The sequence below is a fragment of the Orcinus orca genome, chromosome 2, assembly GCF_937001465.1.
Source record: "Orcinus orca chromosome 2, mOrcOrc1.1, whole genome shotgun sequence".
Taxonomy (NCBI): Eukaryota; Metazoa; Chordata; class Mammalia; order Artiodactyla; family Delphinidae; genus Orcinus; species Orcinus orca.
This window is the reverse complement of record NC_064560.1, coordinates 173,093,927-173,112,845: the sequence shown is the minus strand read 5'-3', so window position 1 is coordinate 173,112,845 and position 18,919 is coordinate 173,093,927. Positions and strand designations below refer to the sequence as shown.

Below are 18,919 nucleotides of genomic sequence, written 5' to 3'. Positions count from 1 at the left end.
TCTGCTGCCCCTCCCCTTCCCCCTGAGAAAGCAAGGGATGCACCTGCTTCTCAGGACTGGCCACAGGGGAAAACCAGCTGCCAGGACAGTGTATTCTTCAGTGGTTTTTCCTTCAAAGAAGAATCTCCTTCTGACCCATCTCCTTGGGGAAAAGGAAAAACAAAAACAAATGAAAGGAACTAGGAAAAAAGGGCTCCCTCCCCAGGACTTTCTCCTGGCCCTGGAGCCTCATGGTATGTGGGGGCCAGCAAGAACCTTCTGAGTAGCAGAAAGGTTTCCCATCTTCTTGCCAGTTAAGGAGGCATCAGGGGATGGTAGGGAAGGTAGGCGAAATATAGGCATGCAGTCAAAAGCTGCCTAACTTGGGCCTCAGCTGCTAGAATTAAACCAAGGAGCTTTTCACACCTAAGTAATCAAGACATGGGTCTTTGATAGGGGCTGGGAGCAGTTTCTCAATAACCTTAACACCACTAGGATGCTGATAAGCCAAACAGTGAAGCTTGGGGAGACTGTTAATGAAGTGCCTTGGAGAGGATTAAGCATGCTTTACCGTATCCAAAACGAGAGTTTTCTTTGTGGAAGAAAGCGACTTGTGTCCTCCCCAACATCACACACATACTTTCCTGGCAGGCCCGCTGGGTTTCCAAACATTTCGTCACCGTCTCGTCCTGACCTTGGTGTGAAAGGAACGAGCCGCGTGGCCTGTTGGTTCCAGCAAAGCCATCGGGGGCGCCGGCCTGGGCTGGGGGAGGGTGGCGACTGACTTAGGAGTGGAGGTGAGGTCTGCTGGAAATCCCCAGCCTGGGCAGCCGCCGGAGGTTTAAAGACGCCTTCTCCGGCCTTATTTGGTCTCAGGAAGTGGGCGGCGCCGGGCCTGCTGGCTGAGAGGCAGACCCGAGACAGTTGTGCTGATGAAGTGGTAGAGCTGGTTCCTGCTCGCCGCCGTGCCGCGCGCGCCGGCCCGCTGCTGGGCGCTCCGCGCTCCCAGCCCCGAGTTGTGCAATCCTTTGTAGCACGCCAGAGAGTCCTCCTCCTTCGCTGTTGCCTCTCGCCCTCTCTCTCTCTCTTTTTTTTTTTCAAGCTGTGAGCTCAACCGATGAGTCAGAGCAGTGCAATCCTGACACTGCATCGGAGGACTGGGGGGTGACACGGAGGGAGGGAGAGCGATCGCGAGGCGGACACCACGGGCGCGGGTTGCGCCGAGGCTCCTGTGCCGGGAGCGAGGGGTGACAGCCCGCGCGTCCCGCCCGGGCCCTGCCAGCAAACTTCCCGGCCTCGGGAGGCGCGAGCTGGCGGAAATTCTGCGAGCGTCGCGGGGAGGCGGCGGCGCCTGTTTGTTTTTAAAATCGGGAGTGCGTGCAGGCGGCTGGAGCCTGGGAGGCGACCGAAGGCGGCGGCCCGCGGCGGAAAGGGGACAGCCGATGCCGGAGCTCGGGTAGGAGCAGGGTAAGTGGGGCTGTTGGGCCGGCGGCCGAGGCCTGCACGCGGCTCGGCGCAGAGCCCGGCCTGGCTGCGGCGGCCAAGGGACCCCGGGCTGCGCGCAAGCAGTGGCGGCTGGGGGCGCGGGCTGCAGCTCTGCAGGCGCGGCCCGGAGCGGGGGCGCGGAGCCACGGGGGGCGCGGCGTGGCAACTTCTGCTGCCCGAGCGGCCGTGGGGGGGGGCGCGCTTGTGTACGTGCGTTTGCCGCCCTGCCGCCCGCCCCCTCGGCGGCCCGCACCCCCCGCCCGCAAGTGCCTGTGCAGAGCCAACCCGCCGTGTTTGTGCAGCTACGCAGCTTGCGCGCGGCCCCCGCCCACCCAGGCGCGGCCCCGGCAGGAAAACCCTCCCAAGCCACCCGGCCCGCGGCGGTAGCGGCGGCTCCTCCTCCGCCTGAGCGAAACGTGGTGTCCGCCGGGACAGGCTTGCGTGACCGAGCCTGGGTCCGGGAGCTACAGGAGGGTCTCGCGAGCTGCGGGAACTTGGTGCGGGAGCCCTTTCCCTTTCCCGTGTGCACCCGAGAGCGGACGTGGAAACTGCACGCGCGCCCGGAGTTTGGGGGACAGAGTTGCAGGGGTGGCAGGGAACCGGGGCCAGTGCAGCTGAGGCCTAAGCTGGAGCGTTTAGGGCGGGCGGACCGGCCTCACCCCGCGCACCCCGGCGCTGCCGGCTGCTGGCGCACCTCAGACCTGTCATCCTTCGCCCAACCCCTCACGCCCCGTGCAGCCGCGGCCTGCGGAGTTCTCCCGCCGCCTCACCTTGTGCTGCGTTTGGTGGTGCCTGTGCGGAACTCGGGAGACCGGGTTTTTTTTCTGGAGCCTGCGTAAGGCCGGCTTGGTGGCGGTAGTCATACTCCCCTTACAACTCACACATCCAGGAGCGTATGCACCAGGTTGCACGTCTAGGGCCCCCACCAGGCTTCTGGATAAGGGTCTGACGCTTTCAAGCCTCAGCCCCAAGGAAGCCTCAGGAAGGCGGACCTAGAAGAGATACCTGCCACTCTGAAGTGGGAGCCCCTGGGTATTGCAGCCCAGCCTCCAGAGTGAGCTGCTGCAAGGATGAAAGGGGAAGTTACTCTCCCCCATTTAAAACTTTGTCGGTCACAACTTTAGTGGCTACTTCCTGCTTCCACGGTCCCACCTGGGACCTGTGTGCCAGCCTGTGCAGCCTCGCTCAGGGGACGGTGGGATGGGGGAGACCTGGCTGGCCTTGGGTGAGTCTGGAGGCCGCCTAGGCACGTGTGTTCAGGGGATCCCTGTTGGCAGCTGTGGCTGGATGGAGGGGAGGTCTGGCCTGCTCCAACCGGGGGAGCCTGGCCTGGTGGCAGTCTGGAGGTCTGGCCTCTCCTTGGCCCTGCAGCTTCAGGATTGAGACTGGAGGCCTGATGCAAGTGGAAGAAATGCAGCTCTGAGGAGAAGCCTCGTCTCCCTTGTGGGGCCCCCTGCTAAGGGAAGGAAACCACTTGTCTTGCTCCAGAACCTCCTAGGGATGGTGTGCATGTGCCGCTTTAACATCAGAGAAATGCACCCTTTTCACAGGCTGTTAGATGGCTTCAGGATGAAGGGGAAAGGAGAAACCGTCCCTGGTTGGGAATTTGTGGATCCTCCTTTTCCTACGGCTCTGGACAGTGAATAATAGGGGTGTAAACACTCAGTTACTGTGATAAACCATCTCATTGTATGGCTCTGGCCCAATCTCCACTCTAATTGGATTGGCCTCTGGCAGGTTACTCTGGTCTGAGTAGCTCCCAGAGGCCAGCGGGGTGAAGAACCTGGAGGGTTCCTCCCCCGCCCCCCAACCATGCAGCTTGCTCTGGGACGACCTGACCACTGCCAGTGTGGTCTCTCCAAGCATCGGGAAGAACCCACACTCCTCCTGGCTCTGTCAGCCCCTCACCCCACCCTAGGAAAGAGTGCCCTGGAGTGCCCATGGGGATGGGAGTTCAACTTTTAAATGTGGGATTTAAAAATAGCTTGAGTGTTTAGCCCTGTGGGCTGCTGCTTTTCATAAATGGAGAAACAAAAAGGCAATATGCAGTTACAGATTTCAGCTGAAGGCCTCCTGTGGCGGCAGAACTCGGAAGGGATGCCCAGTGGAGACAAGGCCTCTGGGCCCCTGAGTGGGAGAAGGATTGGCAGGGGGGTGCGCATGGAGCAGAGTGTCCTGGAAGGGGAGTGGGTCCAGTCCAGGAATCTTTGGCATTGACAGCCCCTCTCCTGCAGTTGGGTCTCCCAGAAGGAAACCTTGCTCCTGGTGGAACGGGCATGGCCACAAATAGCTGGGAGATTCCTGCGTATCCTTCTAATCCTGTTTCAAATGTCACTTCTTTGGAGAAGCCTCAGCCTTCTTCTGAATACTCATTTCCACCTTATATAGTCATTTGTGCACATACTGCAATGTGGTGGTCAAATCATAAACTGGGAGCTAGAGTTCCTATACCTTCAAAGAGTTGAGGTGAGGATTTTGCAAGTTAGTACATATACACCAAATGTTGAAAGCACATTTCAGTATTATCATAGCTCTGCTCTAGCATATGCTCTATATTGTTCCCACAGTGTCCGGCTTCTAGTAGGTGTTTAGCATATGTTAGCTGAACAAAATGAATGAAAGATCTCCATCCAGAAAACGTGGACTTAGCATGTGGTGGGCCCAGTGAGTCCTGCTGCGGGATTCATACTGTGCCATTGTTTTCAAAAGGGTTGGTCCATGTGTGAGTCTGATGCTGGTGAACCCAGTCTCCTGGCATTGCCCTATGGCTGGCCTTCTGGAGAATATGTCCCAGTAATCCTGACCCCAGTGGGACCTCAGGGTGAAAGAGTGTTGGAGCCTCCTGCCTGGGAATCTGCTAACTTGGGCATTTCCTTTGGCCAGGCCAATTGGCACCCTTCCTGTGTGTGCTCGAATTAGTACAGAAGCAGCCTGGGGGCTCCATTCTTCCCTGACACTCCACAGGCTACAGGAAATGCAGCCAGGGGTCGTGTTCCATTGGAAGAGTTGCTTCTGCACAGGCAGGATCGCTCTGGCTGTGTGGGGCTGAACTAAGTAAACTCCTCGGAGCTGGGCTGGAGCTGGGCTGGAGCTGGGCTGGAGCTGGGTGGAGTGTGCTGAAATCCCCAGTTCTTACTTGTGGGATCTGCATTTGCATTCGAAGCAGCATTCAGGATATCGTGAGACTGTGAGCTCATTTTATGAATCAGAAGCATTACAGCATAACTTCAGTGTTGGAAACTGCTCTTTGGAATCCAGATCACCCTCCCTCCACCCCCAACACACGCACACTTACAGGGGCTCTCACAGTCACGCACTTGGGAACAATAACAGTCAGTGGGACATCAGTTAGGATTCCAGAGCCATCAGGCAAAACTTGTGTACACCTACTTCCCTCCCCGCACTCAGAACACCATTCCTGGATGGTGGTGGACAATAACCTGGGCAGTGACTCTGAAGGAAGCCTGGCAGGGGCATAGGAATGAGGCCTGGGCAGACCTGGGTTCAGCTGCCCCACTTGCTGTGTGGCTTTGAGCATTGCTTAACTTCCTGAGCCTCAGTTTCCCTACCTATAAAATGGGGATGATAATAATTACTCATAGGGTTGCTACAAAGGTTAAACAAGATCATGCATGCAAAGTGACTGGCACACAGTAGGTACTCAACAGATGATGGCTAGCATTTCACCAGTTCCTACCAAGCCCAGCTCCTGTTTGCCTTTTGCTCCTTCCAGGGAAAAGGAAATGCAGGGTCACCTGCTTGTGGTAGGAGGGTACCCTTCCAGGCCACTGGGCTTATGTAAATGAAGCTCATTTTCGAACTCCCTAGGCCCTGGGCAAAACTGTGTGAGCACTCCAGCCTGGACCAGCCCAGACCCTGCGGCCTGTGTACTTTTGCAAGGGATTCTGTCCCTGCAGCGGAGGGTTAAGGGCTCAGCTTCCCAGAGATCATATTGTGCTCTCGGGAACTTACCCGCCCAGGCCTCAGGCTGAACTGCTCAGGTGGGTGGGAGGAAGGCTGCTTTAGAAAGCCAAGGAAAAAATCCTCCTGTCTTCGCTTCACCTGAAGCCTCTCAGTGTGACCTCAGTGGAGTTCGGGTGGAGCCTGGGGTGGGAGTTGCTCCTAAAAGCACTTCGGCTGTTTCACCAGGTAGCAAGGGTGGAGTGGGAGGGTGGGGGGAACACCAAGATATTATATAAGAAGAAAGTTAACACATGTCTGAAGAGAGCTGGGGTTTTGCAGGGGTGAGGGTCGGGGGCTCCCTGCGGGACTCAACTTACCAGTTGTGGTTTTCGGGGACTGGTGGGGAGGAGAGGGGCTGGAGGCCTGAGCCGTCCCAGGCAGTGGTTCTTGATCTTGCTCTTCCTGGAACGGATCCTGGTGCTATGGCCAGCCGGGGAAGGTGCTCTCTGTTCCCTCTGCCTTTCTCTCCAACCACAGGGAGCTTGTGGTGAGTGTTATATTTTCCAGGCAATGCTTCTTCCTCTAGGAGTCTCAGGAAGGGGGGAGGGGAACAGCCAGGGCAAATTTGTCCTGGCCGAAGCTTGGAGAGAGGGAAGTACAACAGGCTTGCAGCCAGAAGGGGGTTCCCTCTGAGGCCACCCGTCTTCTCTGGGGAAATGGGGTCCAGAGAGGAGGGAAAATAGTGGGGGATTTCGATTCCCAGCTTTTTCCAGCAGCTGGGCAGACAGAGACCCCAAGCCCGCCTGCTGTTGCCAGAATTTGCCAGTTCCTGGGAGGGGAAGGCCCTGGAACTCGGAAGAGATCCCAGAAACTCAAAATCCTGCGAGTGCAAGTAGTCTGGCCTTTCTCCCCCTTCCTCCTCCTCCCCCCAGCCTGCCCGGCAGCTCTTGGGGCGCATCTGGCTGGCCTCAGATCCTTCATCCCACCTGACCTGGCTTTGACCTCTTCAGCTGGCCCTGGGTCCTAGTTCTGGGCTCTCCAGCTCCCAGGATTTACCCAGAGCTGGAAAACACTTTGGGACATCTAGTCCTTCACTTTCAAATGGGGAAGCTGAGAGGCAGCGAGTTCCTTGAAGTTCCATAGACTGTCCCCACTTTCGCTTCACAGAGAAAAGGCTCCTCTGTCCTGCCCCTGGTCCCTGCCCCTCCCAGTTTCAAAACGGGGAAGGGCCGCTTCAGTGCAGGAAGAGCCCAGAGGAATACTGTCTCGGCTCCTGGGTGTGGCCCAGTCTTCAGCTGGCTCCATAGTTATTTGTCTGTTTGTGTGTGTGTGAGTGAGTTTTGTGGTTAGGAGACTGGATCTGACTGAAAGCAGAAGTACCCACGCTCTGTGGGCTATGCAGCGTGCAGATTGGACTGTACAGGGACAGACGGGAGAGGAAGGCAGGGGCAGAGGCCCTCCTGCACGGTGGCTGCTGGTGCTCTTTTTGTCCTTGCACAGTGCTTGCACACTTGAGTGTAAACAGCCCTTCCAGGTTGCTAGCAGCTGCCTTTCCTTGCTGGCTTTGGGCAGAAGAGGTACCAAAAATAACCAGGCGGCCACTTCTACTTGTGGGACTTTCACTGTGGTGGCCTCGGGGCAGGCTTACTTGCTCCCTGCAGGCCCCGGTGCCTCTGGCATCCCTGTTCAGACTTTCTGTGACCACCGTCTCCCCAGCCTCCCTCAGGTGATGGCCTTTCCCTTTTACTGCTCTTAGAGGGAGCCCAGGAGGGTGGAGACTCCACTATGGGCTGGGAAGCTCTGCCAGGTTTTATCTGGGGACTCTTGTCCCGCCATGTCCCTGCAGGCCCTGCTGGCGCAGCTGAGTTCTGGGGAGGCCTGTGCTGAGTGTGCTCCTCCTGGGTCCCTAGGCCAGATGCCTGCAGAGCCCAGCACTGTTGCTGGGATTCCTAGTCCCCTTGTCCTGTTCCTGTCTGGTCAGCCCTGCTCTCAGCCGGCTGTGGAACTGGAAGAGGCCATTTCATTCCCTTCCAGGTGTTGAAGACTAATAATGAATGATCTGCCCCTGCCCAGCAAGGGGGAAATGAAATCACATTTATCGAGTTCTTACTTTGTGCCAGGCACTCCATGGGTGTGTGTGTGTGTGTGTGTGTGTATGTATATATATATATATATATATATATATATATAAATAAAAAACCCTCATTTAATCCCACAATAACTATGAGATGAAAATATTGTGCCTGTTTACTGGTAGGGAAACTGAGGCCCACAGAGAGGCAGGTGATTGGAGAAGCCAGGACACATCCTGTTTGACCCCAAAGCCCTGTCTTTTTACCAGGCAGCTCCCACACTTCTACTGGCTATTTTCATGTGCACAGGGAACAATGCTTTGACCCTAGGAATGAAGTGTTGATGGTAGGAATTCAGGCACCATTAGCTGGCTGATAGGGGAGATATTTTGGGCTGGGAAGGGTGGGGAAGACCCCTCTGAGGCCTCCCTCTCCAAACACTTTACAGGGTAGCGAGAAGCCCAGCCTGAGCCACGAGGCCCTGCTGTGCAGGGCGATAGGTACGTGGGGGTCCGCTGTGTGTGTGTGTTGGGGGGGATTGCTGGGGAGTCACTTGTGCATGAGAGGAGTGGAAAGGTTTAGTTTAGCCCTCCCAGAAACCTTGCAAGCATCTCCGTCTCCCCAAATATCCCAGCCTCCGTAGTCTGAGAACAGCTCTAGGACCATAGGCTGGAGTGGGTGGGATCTTGGGCCTCCCTTCCTGGCTGCTGGGTCTGACCCCAGGGCCCATCATGCCGGCTGGCTTGGCTCAGGTCCCAGAGAGCCTGGTTGGTGTGTACTCGGGGTTTGGGCTGGATGCTGTGCTGGTGCCTGGTGCCAAAGGCCTCTGGGTGTATTTCAGGAACAATAAAGAATAAATCAGCACAGGAGACGAGGGCCTGCAGCAGCTGCTCAGAGACTGGAGAAACGCAAGGAATGTGTGAGCATTTGGCCGAGGCCCTGGATCTTGACCAGGACCTGAGAAAGGCCGTGACACTGACTGGATGCCTGGACGAGGGGGGCAGATGGCTGGCTCTCTGTGCCCACTCTGCAGCCCGTCTAGGAGGCCCTAGGCAGCCATGTTGAGAGCCGCCCCACCTCTGCTGGCAGCAAGGTTTTGTTCTTCTTGGTCACTAGCAAGTATTGGGGAGCCATATTATCCCCATTCTTATCCTCCAAACCAGCAGGATGACCCCCTGAAAAAACTCCCCTCCCCCTCTTCCCCCAGGCCATCAGGTAGGTCCTAGCTCCTTCTGGAGCTGGCCAGGCAGATGAGCCAGAGCTGATGAAGACACCACAACTAGACACCGCTCCTGCCCACCCCCCGCTTCCTTTCTCCTGAGAAGAGGCAGCAGAGCCAGGTCTGAGGGAGTGCTGAGTGTGAGAACATCCCCTGGGAGGCCCTGAACACAGCTCTACCCAAGTAATGAGCCGTGTGTTCTTGGGCAAATCATGTTACCTCTCAGGGCTTCGGGCCCATCAGCCATGAAACTGAGATTTGGACCAGTGATCTTTGGAGTGGGTGGGCACTATCTGTCTCCCTTCTTTAGGATGTGCAATGAACAACCTTTATTCAGTAGTTTCATTTCTTGAGAGGAAACCCTCCTGAGAGCCCCATGCAGAGAGGTAGCTTGTCATGCTGGGACTGATGCTCAGTGCCCTGGGTGGGGGCATTGGCACTAGTAGGAACCCAAGCGTGGACTGACTTGACCCAGATTTCAGTGTGCCAGGGGAAGGGGCAGGAACCTGGGCCCCATGGGGATTTGGGGCGAGTCACCGCTTTATTTTTAAAGAGCTGTTGGCCAACTGTGGGTGTGGGGTTGGAGAGTGTGGGAGGGATGTGGCTTCCTCTTGAACTGAAGATGTTGAGCTTCACAGGTTGGCCCAGTGGTGGTAATCACCAGGAGCATCTTCATTTTCAAAGCCACTCGCCTCCCAGGCCCCTCTCACTCACCTTTCCTGACCAGCCACGCTTCCAGGACATGACTGGTTTTCAGGCCAGCTGAAGCTGCTCTCCAGGGAGATGTGAACAGCCCAGAGCCTGCTGCCATCCATCCCAAATAGCCTGATGTGTACCCAAGCAGGAGGCTGAGCCCGAGGCCCTGCAGAAAACGCTCTGGGTTCCAGTCCTGGCATTGCCTCTATCCTCCTGTGACCTCAGATCTTCAGGTGCCTCGTTGAGAAATGGGAGTGTAATGATACCTGCCTTGCCGTGAGGATTAAACGGGACCATGTGTGTAGAGTGCTCAGCACGATGCTTGGCACATAGTAGTGCCTCCAAGAAATGTTAGCGGTGGAGATGATGGTGAAGTAGAAGCCTTACGTTTGTGACGTCGAGGTTTCACTTTGGCTCCAAGCCCTGCCCAGTGTCTTGCCAAAAGGTGGGGCCTCCTAAATGGAGGCATGAAGCGTTGTTATTGGTGTCCTTGCTTCTGGGCCTTGATTCTTGCTCCTGTCTGTGTATTTGCAGGCAAGTTTCTTTCCTTCTCTGGGCTGCTTTGTGGAACAAGGAATTGGACTGAGTGAGATGCAGCATCCCTTGATATTTGGAATCTGTTCAGCTTCCGCAACTATGCCCTGCTTTGGTGGCTGGCTCTGAAGAGAGGCACAAGCCACCTTTCTCCATGTGTTGTGGAGGCTCTTATTCCAGAGGGTGATCCTGCTGACTGCAGCTCCCAGCTCACGCCTGCAGTCCTCCCACCTCAAAGCCCTATGGGCTGTCCTAGCTTCCAGGGGGTCTTACAGATGTTCACGGTCTCGAGGGGAGACTGTTTCTGCAGGCTGGGGCTGGGATTATTTCTTGGGAGGGAGTGTTATATACTATGCTCTACTTGGAAATGGCCCCAGGAAAAGCAGCAGTTCTGGGAGGGAGCATGAGAAAGGGGAGGATCCACAGCTGGCTTTGTGGGGTTCTCCTGTATAGCATTCCTTCTGAAGCCCACAACAAGTGTAGATTTGGGATTTTTCTGGAAGGATGATGGAAAGACCAAGGACTTTAAAGGCAGACAACAAGATTTTGAATCTTGCTTCTGCCACCTTAATAACAGAGCCTCAGTTTCCCTCTGTAGAATGGGGACAATGAGATGCCTGGGTGGGAAGTTTGTGTGCGTGGATTAGGGTATGTCAGGTACCTGGCGTGGGGAAAGTGCTCTGTATATGTTAGCTTCCTTCTTTTGGGAAGGATCTGCCTTTTGGACATTCTGTAGACTGGGGAAGTGAAGATGTTTGCTTGTGGCCGTCTTCCCGGGGAGAAGTAGGGCTGAATAACAAGCTGTTACAGCCCTAAAGGGCTCTCCCTCCCCAGCTGTTTTGATTCCGGGATCAAGATTGGGGTCAGGTTCAGTGTGTGTCTGGTGTGGAGCTACCCAGGCATTTGCAAAAATCTGAGATCTGCAGCTTCCTAGGGCTGTGCAGAAGGTGTGGAGAATATGGTCTGAGTAAGGAAGGAGTGGCCTTTCTGAGCTGAGAACTTGACAAGTTACTTCTAACTTTCATTTCCTGTAAATTCCCCAAATTTCCTTCTATTTTTGATTCTAATTTTATCTCATTTTGATTGGAGAACATACTTTGTATGATTTCAACCCTTTCAAATTTATTGAGACTTGTTTTATGGCCTAATTTATGATCTATCCTGGAGAATATTCTGTGTACCCTTGAGAAGAATGGATATTCTGCTGTTGTTGAGTGGAAGGTTCTATGGATATCTGTTGGGTCTGTTTGCTTTATAGTGTTCAAGTCTTCTGTTTCCTTGTTGATCTTCTGTTTAGTTGTTCTATCCATTCTTGAAAGTGAAGGCTCCAACTCTTATTGTTGAATTCTTGAAAGTGAAGGCTCCAACTCTTATTGTTGAATTTCCCCTTCAATTCTGACAGTTTTTGCTTCATATATTTTGGGGGCTCTGTTGTTAGGTGCAAATACATTTATAATTGTAATATCCTCTTAATGGGTAGACATATTTGTCATTATAAAGTGTCCTTCTTTGTCTCTAATAAGAGTTTTTGCCTTAAAGTCTATTTTGTCTAATATTAGCATAGCCATTCCCAGCTCTCTTTTGGTTACTGTTAGGATGGTATATCTTTTTCCATCCTCTCACTTTCAGCCTATTAGTGTCTTTAAATCTAAAGTGTGTGTCTTTTGTTAACAGTTGGATCATGGTTTTCGTTTTGTTTTGTTTTGTTTTTTTGCGGTACGCGGGCCTCTCACTGTTGTGGCCTCTCCCGTTGCGGAGCACAGGCTGCGGACGCGCAGGCTCAGCAGCCATGGCTCACGGGCCCAGCCGCTCCGCGGCATGTGGGATCTTCCCGGACCGGGACACGAACCCGTGTCCCCTGCATCGGCAGGCAGACTCTCAACCACTGCGCCACCATGGATCATGGTTTTTTTAAACCCATTTTCCCAAACTCTGCCTTTTAATTGAGGTGTTAATCTATTTACATTTAAAGTAATTATTAAAAAGGTTGGATTGATGTCTGCCATTTTTGCTATTGGCTTTCTGTCTAATGTCTTTTTTTTGTTCCTCTGTTACTCCGTTACTGTCTTCTTTTGTGTTAAGTAGATACTTTTGAGTATACCATTCCAGAGCTGTAAAATGGGACAAAGAAGAGTGAGGGTTAAATAAGACATTGCCAGCAATGCACTCAGCACTGTGTTTGGCAGATAGTAGAAGCTCAGTAAACATGGGCACTCACTTGGGCATTGGGCACTCTAAGAGCCATGGTCAGCCCTAGGGCTCATGGGACCCCTCATGCCTCCTGTGCAGGACACGACACCCTGGCAGGTGGCTCCCAGGGGAATGAGGAGCAGTGGGTCCTTGGAAACTGCACTGTGCCAGGCCCTGACCCTCCAGCCGTTCCTCTGCTCCAGCACCCGGGTGCCACCTGGGCTGCTTATGAAGCATTGTGGATTTCCCACCTTGATTTCCTCCCCGTTACCAGACCCATGAACTAATAATCTCTCAGGGTAGGTTTGAGAACCACTGCTCAACACTGACAGGCAGCAGAGTGTGATGGAGACCTGGTTTGGGCTTGGTAGGCTTGGATTAGAATCCTGGCTCCTCACAAAGGACCTCCGGCTGTGACCTGGAACAAGTTACTTTTCAGAGCCAGCGTTTCCTCATTTCTCAGATGGGGATAAGTGGTTATACAAGTGAGCAATACTCACACACATTGGACACATGGGCAGTGCTGGTGGCTACTGTTTATTGTGGCAGTTGCTCATTACAAGGGTGATTCCTGGACACAGGGCTTCTCCACCCCCCCACCCCAACCCCTGGCTCCCAAATTCCTCAAAGGCAGAAACCATTGAGCGGCGGTTCCTGGACCAGACGCCGGATTACCTGACAACCAGTTCACTGCCCTCTCCATTGGGCCACACTGCCTCCAGGCCCTGCTTCTCCCAGCCTTGCTGCGGAAACAGAAGGGAATTGCAGAAGCCTTGTGAGCTGGTGGTTAATAGGGAGTAAGAGCACGAAGATTCAGAAAGGGTGAGAACAGTATGTGCCAGAGGGCTGCCTGGAAGAGGGAGGCTTTGAGGGAGGCAGGTTGTCAGTGGAGGCAGGGCTTCCAGGCAGAGGTGACAGCTCCAGCAAAGGCTCAAAGCCGGGGAAATCTCCCCGGGGTCACTTATTCCCTGTGTGTATCTCGAGCCCCAGGACAGGCCACCTTGCGTTATGATCAGTGTGTGTTTCTGTTTTCTCCCCCATTGGACTGGGGGCTCTGTGTGGGTAGGGACTGTACCTCGTCTCCTGTGTCTCCCCAGAGCCTGGCTTACAGCCAGTGCTCAGCAAATGCTTGTTGAGTGGATGAAGGGGCAGTGGGCAGACCTGCAGGGCTACAGAGGGTGTGTGTTTGTGGGAGGGCACAGTAAGCAGGGCAGGGCCATGTTAAGGGAGGTCCCTGTGAATGGCCTTCTCTGTATGTTGGTCTGGGACAGAGTCTGGCACTCGGCCTCAGGCACAGACTCCAGGGAGCCCTGCCCTAGACCTGCCGTTGAGCCAGGCCCTTCCAGGAGGGGAGGGGGGAGCTGGAGCAGCCTCTGGTGGCGTGAGCCCTGTAGGGCATAGACAGGGTTGTGAGGCCCTCATGAAGCCCGCTCCAGAGGCTCGGTCACTGCAGGGCTGGCTGCAGGGACACTTGCTTTGTCTCTTCTGGACAGAGCCTGATCCTGCCAGCTTCCATTTTACCCCCTGGGAGTCCCGAGTCCTGTAGAAGGGGGTTTCCTGAGCTGCCTGTGATCCTTTGTGGCCCTTGTCTAGGAGGGAGGCAGCCAGCGCCCCCACCCCCACCCCCACCCTGAGTATGGGCGGAAGCTGGGCCTGGAGGCTCAGTCCTTTCCTGGCTCTGCCTACGACTCAGTGTTTTCTCTCTGCCTCAGCTTCCCTTCTATAAAATGGACCTGGCTATCCTGACTTTTATGGACATCCTGAGGGTGTTTGTGGGGTAGTGGGGGAGGAGATGATAAAGGTAGATGCCTGAATGAAGCCCTGGGGGGTGCATAATAAGGCAAAGGATTTCCTCTTACCTGTATCCCTTTAAAAGCATCTCAATGTTGGCATTTTTACAGTCAAAGCTCAAACTTCAGGCAGCTCGAACCCTGGCCAAGCCTCTGAGCCTGTCCAGCTTGATGGCTGAGCCCCTGGGACTCATGCCCTGGCCTCTAAGGGCTGAAGTTCAGTCTGGAGAAGTGATAATCCTGGGACTCTCTCTGGACTGGGAACGGGCACAACACGGGGCCTGCTCTCTCACGTCCCCAGGGGAAGTGACACTTGTGGGAGGCAGGTCCTCATCTCTGTGGCTGGCGTCTCCTTCCTTATTGGTTTTACATACCCCTTGAGAACAGGACTTGTATGTCCAGTGGCTTGGAGAAATGGGGCCCTGCAGCCTGGGTGTGAGCTCCCAGTTAGAGGGGGTGCACACAGCATTGAGATCATCGCACTGTGCCCAGAGGCAAGGTCTACCTAGGGCTTGGGCAACTCTAGCTGGCCCAAGATGGCAATTTCAGGCCACTCGCCCAGTCTGGCTGTAGCCAAAGGCCCCAGAGTATTTGAGAGAGAGCTTTTCAGGATGTGAGTCTGGACTGGAGGGCCAGCTGGGGCCATGCAGGGTTCCTCTAGGGAGGGCCCCTCATCACTGCCCCGGGCATCCTAGCCAGATACCTCGGTGTCTTCAGGCTCAGCCCAGACAGGTCAGAGCATGAGATAAACAGATCCACAGGCTCATGTCCCTGGCCTTGGCCTAGGCCGGAGTGGGAAGCCTTGAGGGAAGAAGAATGGGACAGGGGGCAACAGTGGGGCTGGCTCTTTGTCAGTTGTCCTGCATGTAGTGTGGGGCAGTGAGTGACAGTCAAGGGGCAAGTGGCTTACGGGCCCGCAAGTAGAGAAGGATTTGTGTTCAGCTTAGTTGGATAGGACCTGGGGCCACTGATGGGATGGGATGGGGTGGGGTTAGGCGGCTGGGCCTCTTCACTTCATCTCAGCATGATGTGCTCAGGAGCTCTGATGTGCATCAGGGAGAGAGATCAGAAGTCAGGGCTGGGCAGGAGCCCACGGTGGATACACTGGCCGTGAGCAGTGGCTCTGACTCACCTTGGGTGCAGTCTTGAATGAGCAGCCTAAGAGGCAGGTACAAGCCAAGTGCCAAGGTACAATGATCTGCAGACTCTGCCCCCTGGAGTTTGCTGTCTGCTGGGGACTAAGAAGTAGGCACCCGGAATTCAGTGTGCTGAGTCCAGTCATGGGGTTTAGGAGGTGTTATGGGCTCAGAGTATAGTACCTGGCTCAGACTTGGGATGAGGGCAGACTTCCCAGAGGAAGCAGTGTCTGAAACCTGAAAGGTGAGTAGGACTTGGTCAGATGAAAAGGTTGGGAATGTGTGCTAGGCAGAGGAACTGCCTGGGCACAGACCTGGAGGCAAAGCAGCAACAGCACTGAGTGATGGCTCCAGCGTGGAGTGTTGAGAGAAGTGGCAGGAGCCCAAGTCTGCAGGGACCTGTGGGCTGGATGAGGAGTTTAGACTTTGTCCTAAGACAGCCTCTTTGGTGCTCAGTGAGCTGGCTGGCCTAGACCTTTGTTGGGTGCCATATTGAAGTCTGTTTGCCTCGGGTTGGAGATGCATGAGCTGTGACTCCCCCTCTTCCTAGTGCTGAGTTTGCGGGGCCAGGGGTGGCCCAGGTAAGAGCAGGAGCTCGGAGCATTAGCTAGCCTCCCAGGGTCGGGGTGTCCTTCAGTCGGCTCTCAGCCCCAGGTCAGAGCTGAGGCCCCGTGGCCGCCGGGACCAAGTTGGGCACCCCTTTCCTGGCCTGCGTAACCTTGACTCACAACAGTCTTGTCTCTTGGATGGCCGCATTGAGTGCCCCAAGCTTGTGAGTGGCCCTGGTCCCCTCAGTGGTCATGCATGGCCTGGCCCCATTGCCCTGTGGTGAGGGCTCACTGGACTCCCCCAGCCAATGTCACGCATGCGGTTGGGGTGCTTATGGCACGTGGGGAGCGGTACGTGTTCTGGTTGCTGTCCTTGGAGGGCGTGGTGTCACCACAAGCATAGAACACCCAACAGCCTTTTCAATACCTTCCCTCATGTGTGTGCAGAATACATGTGGTTTCAGCACTGTTTTCTTTACTTATTGCACGTTGCTTCTTCGGTAGAGAGAAAGTGTTTTTCACCATAGATGCTCCTGAAAGCCCCAGAGGTCCCTGGCTGTTGAGATCAGATGCTGGCTATGTCTTCTGCCCAGGGCTGTCTGTGGTGTGGTCAGGGACTGGTTGCAGCAGTGAGGCTCCCAGAGGAAGGGAAGAGTGAATAGAGCCTTGACAGTCAGACTGATAAGAGTGGGTGTGAGTGTCTGGGGCCCCGTTATGTCTGTGGATTTCCTTTTGCAGTGTTTCTGCATCCGTTGTCAGAGGCCCTGCAGCTGGTCCCAAGGGTGAGCTGCCTGCAGGAGTTCCTCATTACACCCTCTTCCCTGCAACTTCAGGGAGTTGGCCCATCTGTTGGGAGCCTTCAGAAAGGACGGCTTGCTTCCTCTTCCTCATTGTTGAGGAAGACCAGGCAGACTTCCACCTGAGGGACAGAGGAGGGCTGGGGCAGAAGAAATGGGAGGAAGTGGCTCAGTCCTGGCCAGACTCGCAGGCTGTGAGGTATGAGTGGCGTATGAGAGCTGGCAGCCCCACCTGCAGCCACCAGAACTCAGGCAGGGGTGGGCTTGCAGGGGCTGGAGGGTCCAGGTCTGGAGAATGAGGCGGAAGTGACCAGTGCAGTCTCAGGCCTCCCTGCCAGTGGACCTCCCACACCTGCTGGCGCCTCTGTGAGGCAGCCCCCCTTCCCTTCCCTCCCTTCCTGTAGGTCTGAGGGTCTCAGCTGTACCGGCGCAGAATAGGAGAGGGTTACCTGCCTACAGTTCAGGTGAGGGGAAGGGGCTTCCTAGCGCCAGTGAGGAGGGAGATCCGTGTTGGGAAAATCCTTGCTCTGAGACTGTCGAGAGCATGCTGTGGGAGGGAGGTGTGCAGAAAGGGCCTGGTGTCTTAGCGGCATGTCTTAGGGACAGGGAATAAGAGTTTGGTCTTGGAGTCAGACGGACCTAAATTCGAGCCCTGGCTCTGCAATGTAGTTACCGTGTGACCACTGGCAATTTTTTTCAGCCCTTTAGAGCTTGTCTAGCTCACCTGTAAAATGGAGGTTAAAATAACACTGCTTCATGCTGCTTTATAAAGCTGTTCTGGGAATTAAACATGCACACACACACACCAAAAAACCATGCACAGAGTACTTAGGATCTGCCTGGCACAGGTGTATTGTTGTTGTTGTTGTTATTACAACTACTAGCTGTTACTACTACTGCTACATACCCTACTGCATACCCTGCTGCCTTGGTGTGTCCCCTCCCCTCCTACCTCCCAGGCCTCTTCCACTCTCCCCCCCGCCCTCCCCCCAACAGCCCAGATACTGATCTTTCTTCTTCAAGGGTCCCAGGTCTGGGTGTCTGTGCTCTTAGCATTGTTAGCAGCCTTACAACGGGGATGACAGGGAGGCCGCTGCAGAAGCTTCAGCCTCCCCAGAACTGGCCCCCTTGATTTCTTCTAAAGAAGTCCCTGGCCCCGCTTTGGAAACCTACTGTGGTGTCAGGAGTGAAGGGCCCCCTCGATGTGTAGGGTGGGGGGTGGGAGGCAGAGCAGACCTGACCAAGCAGCTGCAGGCCAGCCAGTGTGGACTGGGGCAGGAGCAGCCCTGCCTTGGATCCCCTTTCACAGACTCCGCCCCCATCTCCCCAACCCCAAGTGTGCAGTCGCCCTCCCCTAGGCGCTGAGCGGCCATCCCCGCGCCTGGTACCCTCCATCAGGCACGCACGCGCACGTGCACTCAGACCCATCTGCCACGTGTGCCTTCCCCTCCTCCAAGCCCCAAGCCTGTGCTGTGGCTCACCAGGCAACAGGGCTGCAATGGGGGGTGCCTGTACTGCCGGGGGGCGGGGGGAGAAGCTCCCAGTTCCCTGGAGGCACGTGGACCTGCCAACTCCCCCCCCCGCCCCCCCCACAGCACGTTCTTCCTTCCTCTGTCTTGCTTCTGCAGACACACACGTACTTGTAGTTGGTTCATTCTGATTGGAGAGGCAGAGCGGGACTCTCATAGCCGGGACGGCCCCACCCTGCAGCTTCACGATGGCGCCCAGGGTTGTTTTCAGTCTGGGGGCTGGCTTTTGGGTCTCTGCTCTGTGTTGGGTTGGCTGTCAGGAAATGAGAGTTTAAAAGCAAGAGAAAGGGGTTTGTTCAGAAGGCGGTTTCTGTGGCCTCAGCACTCGCTACTTGTCCGAATCCTCCCCCGGTGGCGGGGCCTGGGTGACTTGGATGCCCTCCTAGTTTCCCCCTCCCCCAGCTTCCATATGCGAGACAAAGGGGGTGCGAGCACGGAGAGTCGCTCTCACTCACAGCAGGGCCGGGAGCTGAGGAAGGAAATGGAGGAGGAAGTTCCTCCCCTTCTGGGTGCTGGGTGAAAGTGAAAGGCAGCAGGGGGTTGGAGTGAGTCAAGGCAGCCGCGGGAGGGGAAGGGCTGGGGAGCTGCGGAAGCGTGCGGAGGAGCGATAGCACGGCCGCCTCCCTGGGGCCAGGGGCATCGCCGGGTGTAGCCAGGGCTTTATACCAGAGCCTGCCCGGCATGCCCAGCCAGCCCTCCTCCTCTGCGCCTCTCGGCTGGTTTCCTGGGAACTCGCGGGGCTGCTAACGATGACCTGGGGCATCTAGGTTCTGACGTCTGAGGTCAGCCTGGACCTTCAGATTTATTCGCGGGGGCTTCCTGAGCTCCCCTCCTCTGCTAGACGGACTGGCTCAGGATCAGAATCTTAGCATGGGGAAGAGGTGGGCCATGTAGCTCCCACCCTCACCAACTTCCCAGAGAGGCAAACAAAACAAAAGACAAAACCAACCCTCTCTGAAGAAAGAAAAAGTCTTTGAAAATACACGCAAGGTATAGGTGTAAGTTATAACTTGCATGTAAGTAATAAAAACACAGTAAATT

At 55.4% G+C, this 18,919-nt stretch overlaps 2 protein-coding genes across 4 annotated transcripts in view; one reads left to right on the top strand and one right to left on the bottom strand.

Moving 5' to 3' along the window:
* Positions 1 to 18,919, top strand: part of MIDEAS (mitotic deacetylase associated SANT domain protein) — a 66,938-nt gene that overhangs the window by 24,190 nt on the left and 23,829 nt on the right. The window contains exon 1 of one of the 3 annotated variants that reach the window (XM_033440267.2): positions 1,297 to 1,435. The exons of 1 other annotated variant lie outside the window; for it this stretch is intronic. The gene's annotated coding sequence lies outside the window, so the exon portion shown is untranslated. Of the gene's footprint in view, positions 1 to 1,296; positions 1,447 to 18,919 lie in introns of those variants that run through there. One more of the 3 variants, XM_033440235.2, reaches the window with a different exon arrangement.
* Positions 842 to 18,561, bottom strand: LOC125963476 (nascent polypeptide-associated complex subunit alpha, muscle-specific form-like). Its single transcript, XM_049705860.1, has 5 exons — positions 18,334 to 18,561; positions 17,990 to 18,131; positions 16,582 to 16,637; positions 12,754 to 12,821; positions 842 to 2,012 (listed from the first exon to the last, which is right to left on the bottom strand). The coding sequence occupies exons 1-5, from the start codon at positions 18,559 to 18,561 to the stop codon at positions 842 to 844; spliced, it is 1,665 nt and encodes a 554-aa protein (XP_049561817.1).

Bases quoted from the DNA above. Each gene is read 5' to 3' on its own strand.
- LOC125963476 (XM_049705860.1), bottom strand. From the start codon at position 18,561: ATGCCGGGCAGGCTCTGGTATAAAGCCCTGGCTACACCCGGCGATGCC. The intron at 18,132-18,333 runs GTGAGTGAGAGC...ATTTCCTGACAG, and splicing joins CCTCAGCTCCCGGCCCTGCT to CCAACCCAACACAGAGCAGA. The intron at 16,638-17,989 runs GTACGTGTGTGT...CTCATTCTCCAG, and splicing joins TCAGAATGAACCAACTACAA to ACCTGGACCCTCCAGCCCCT.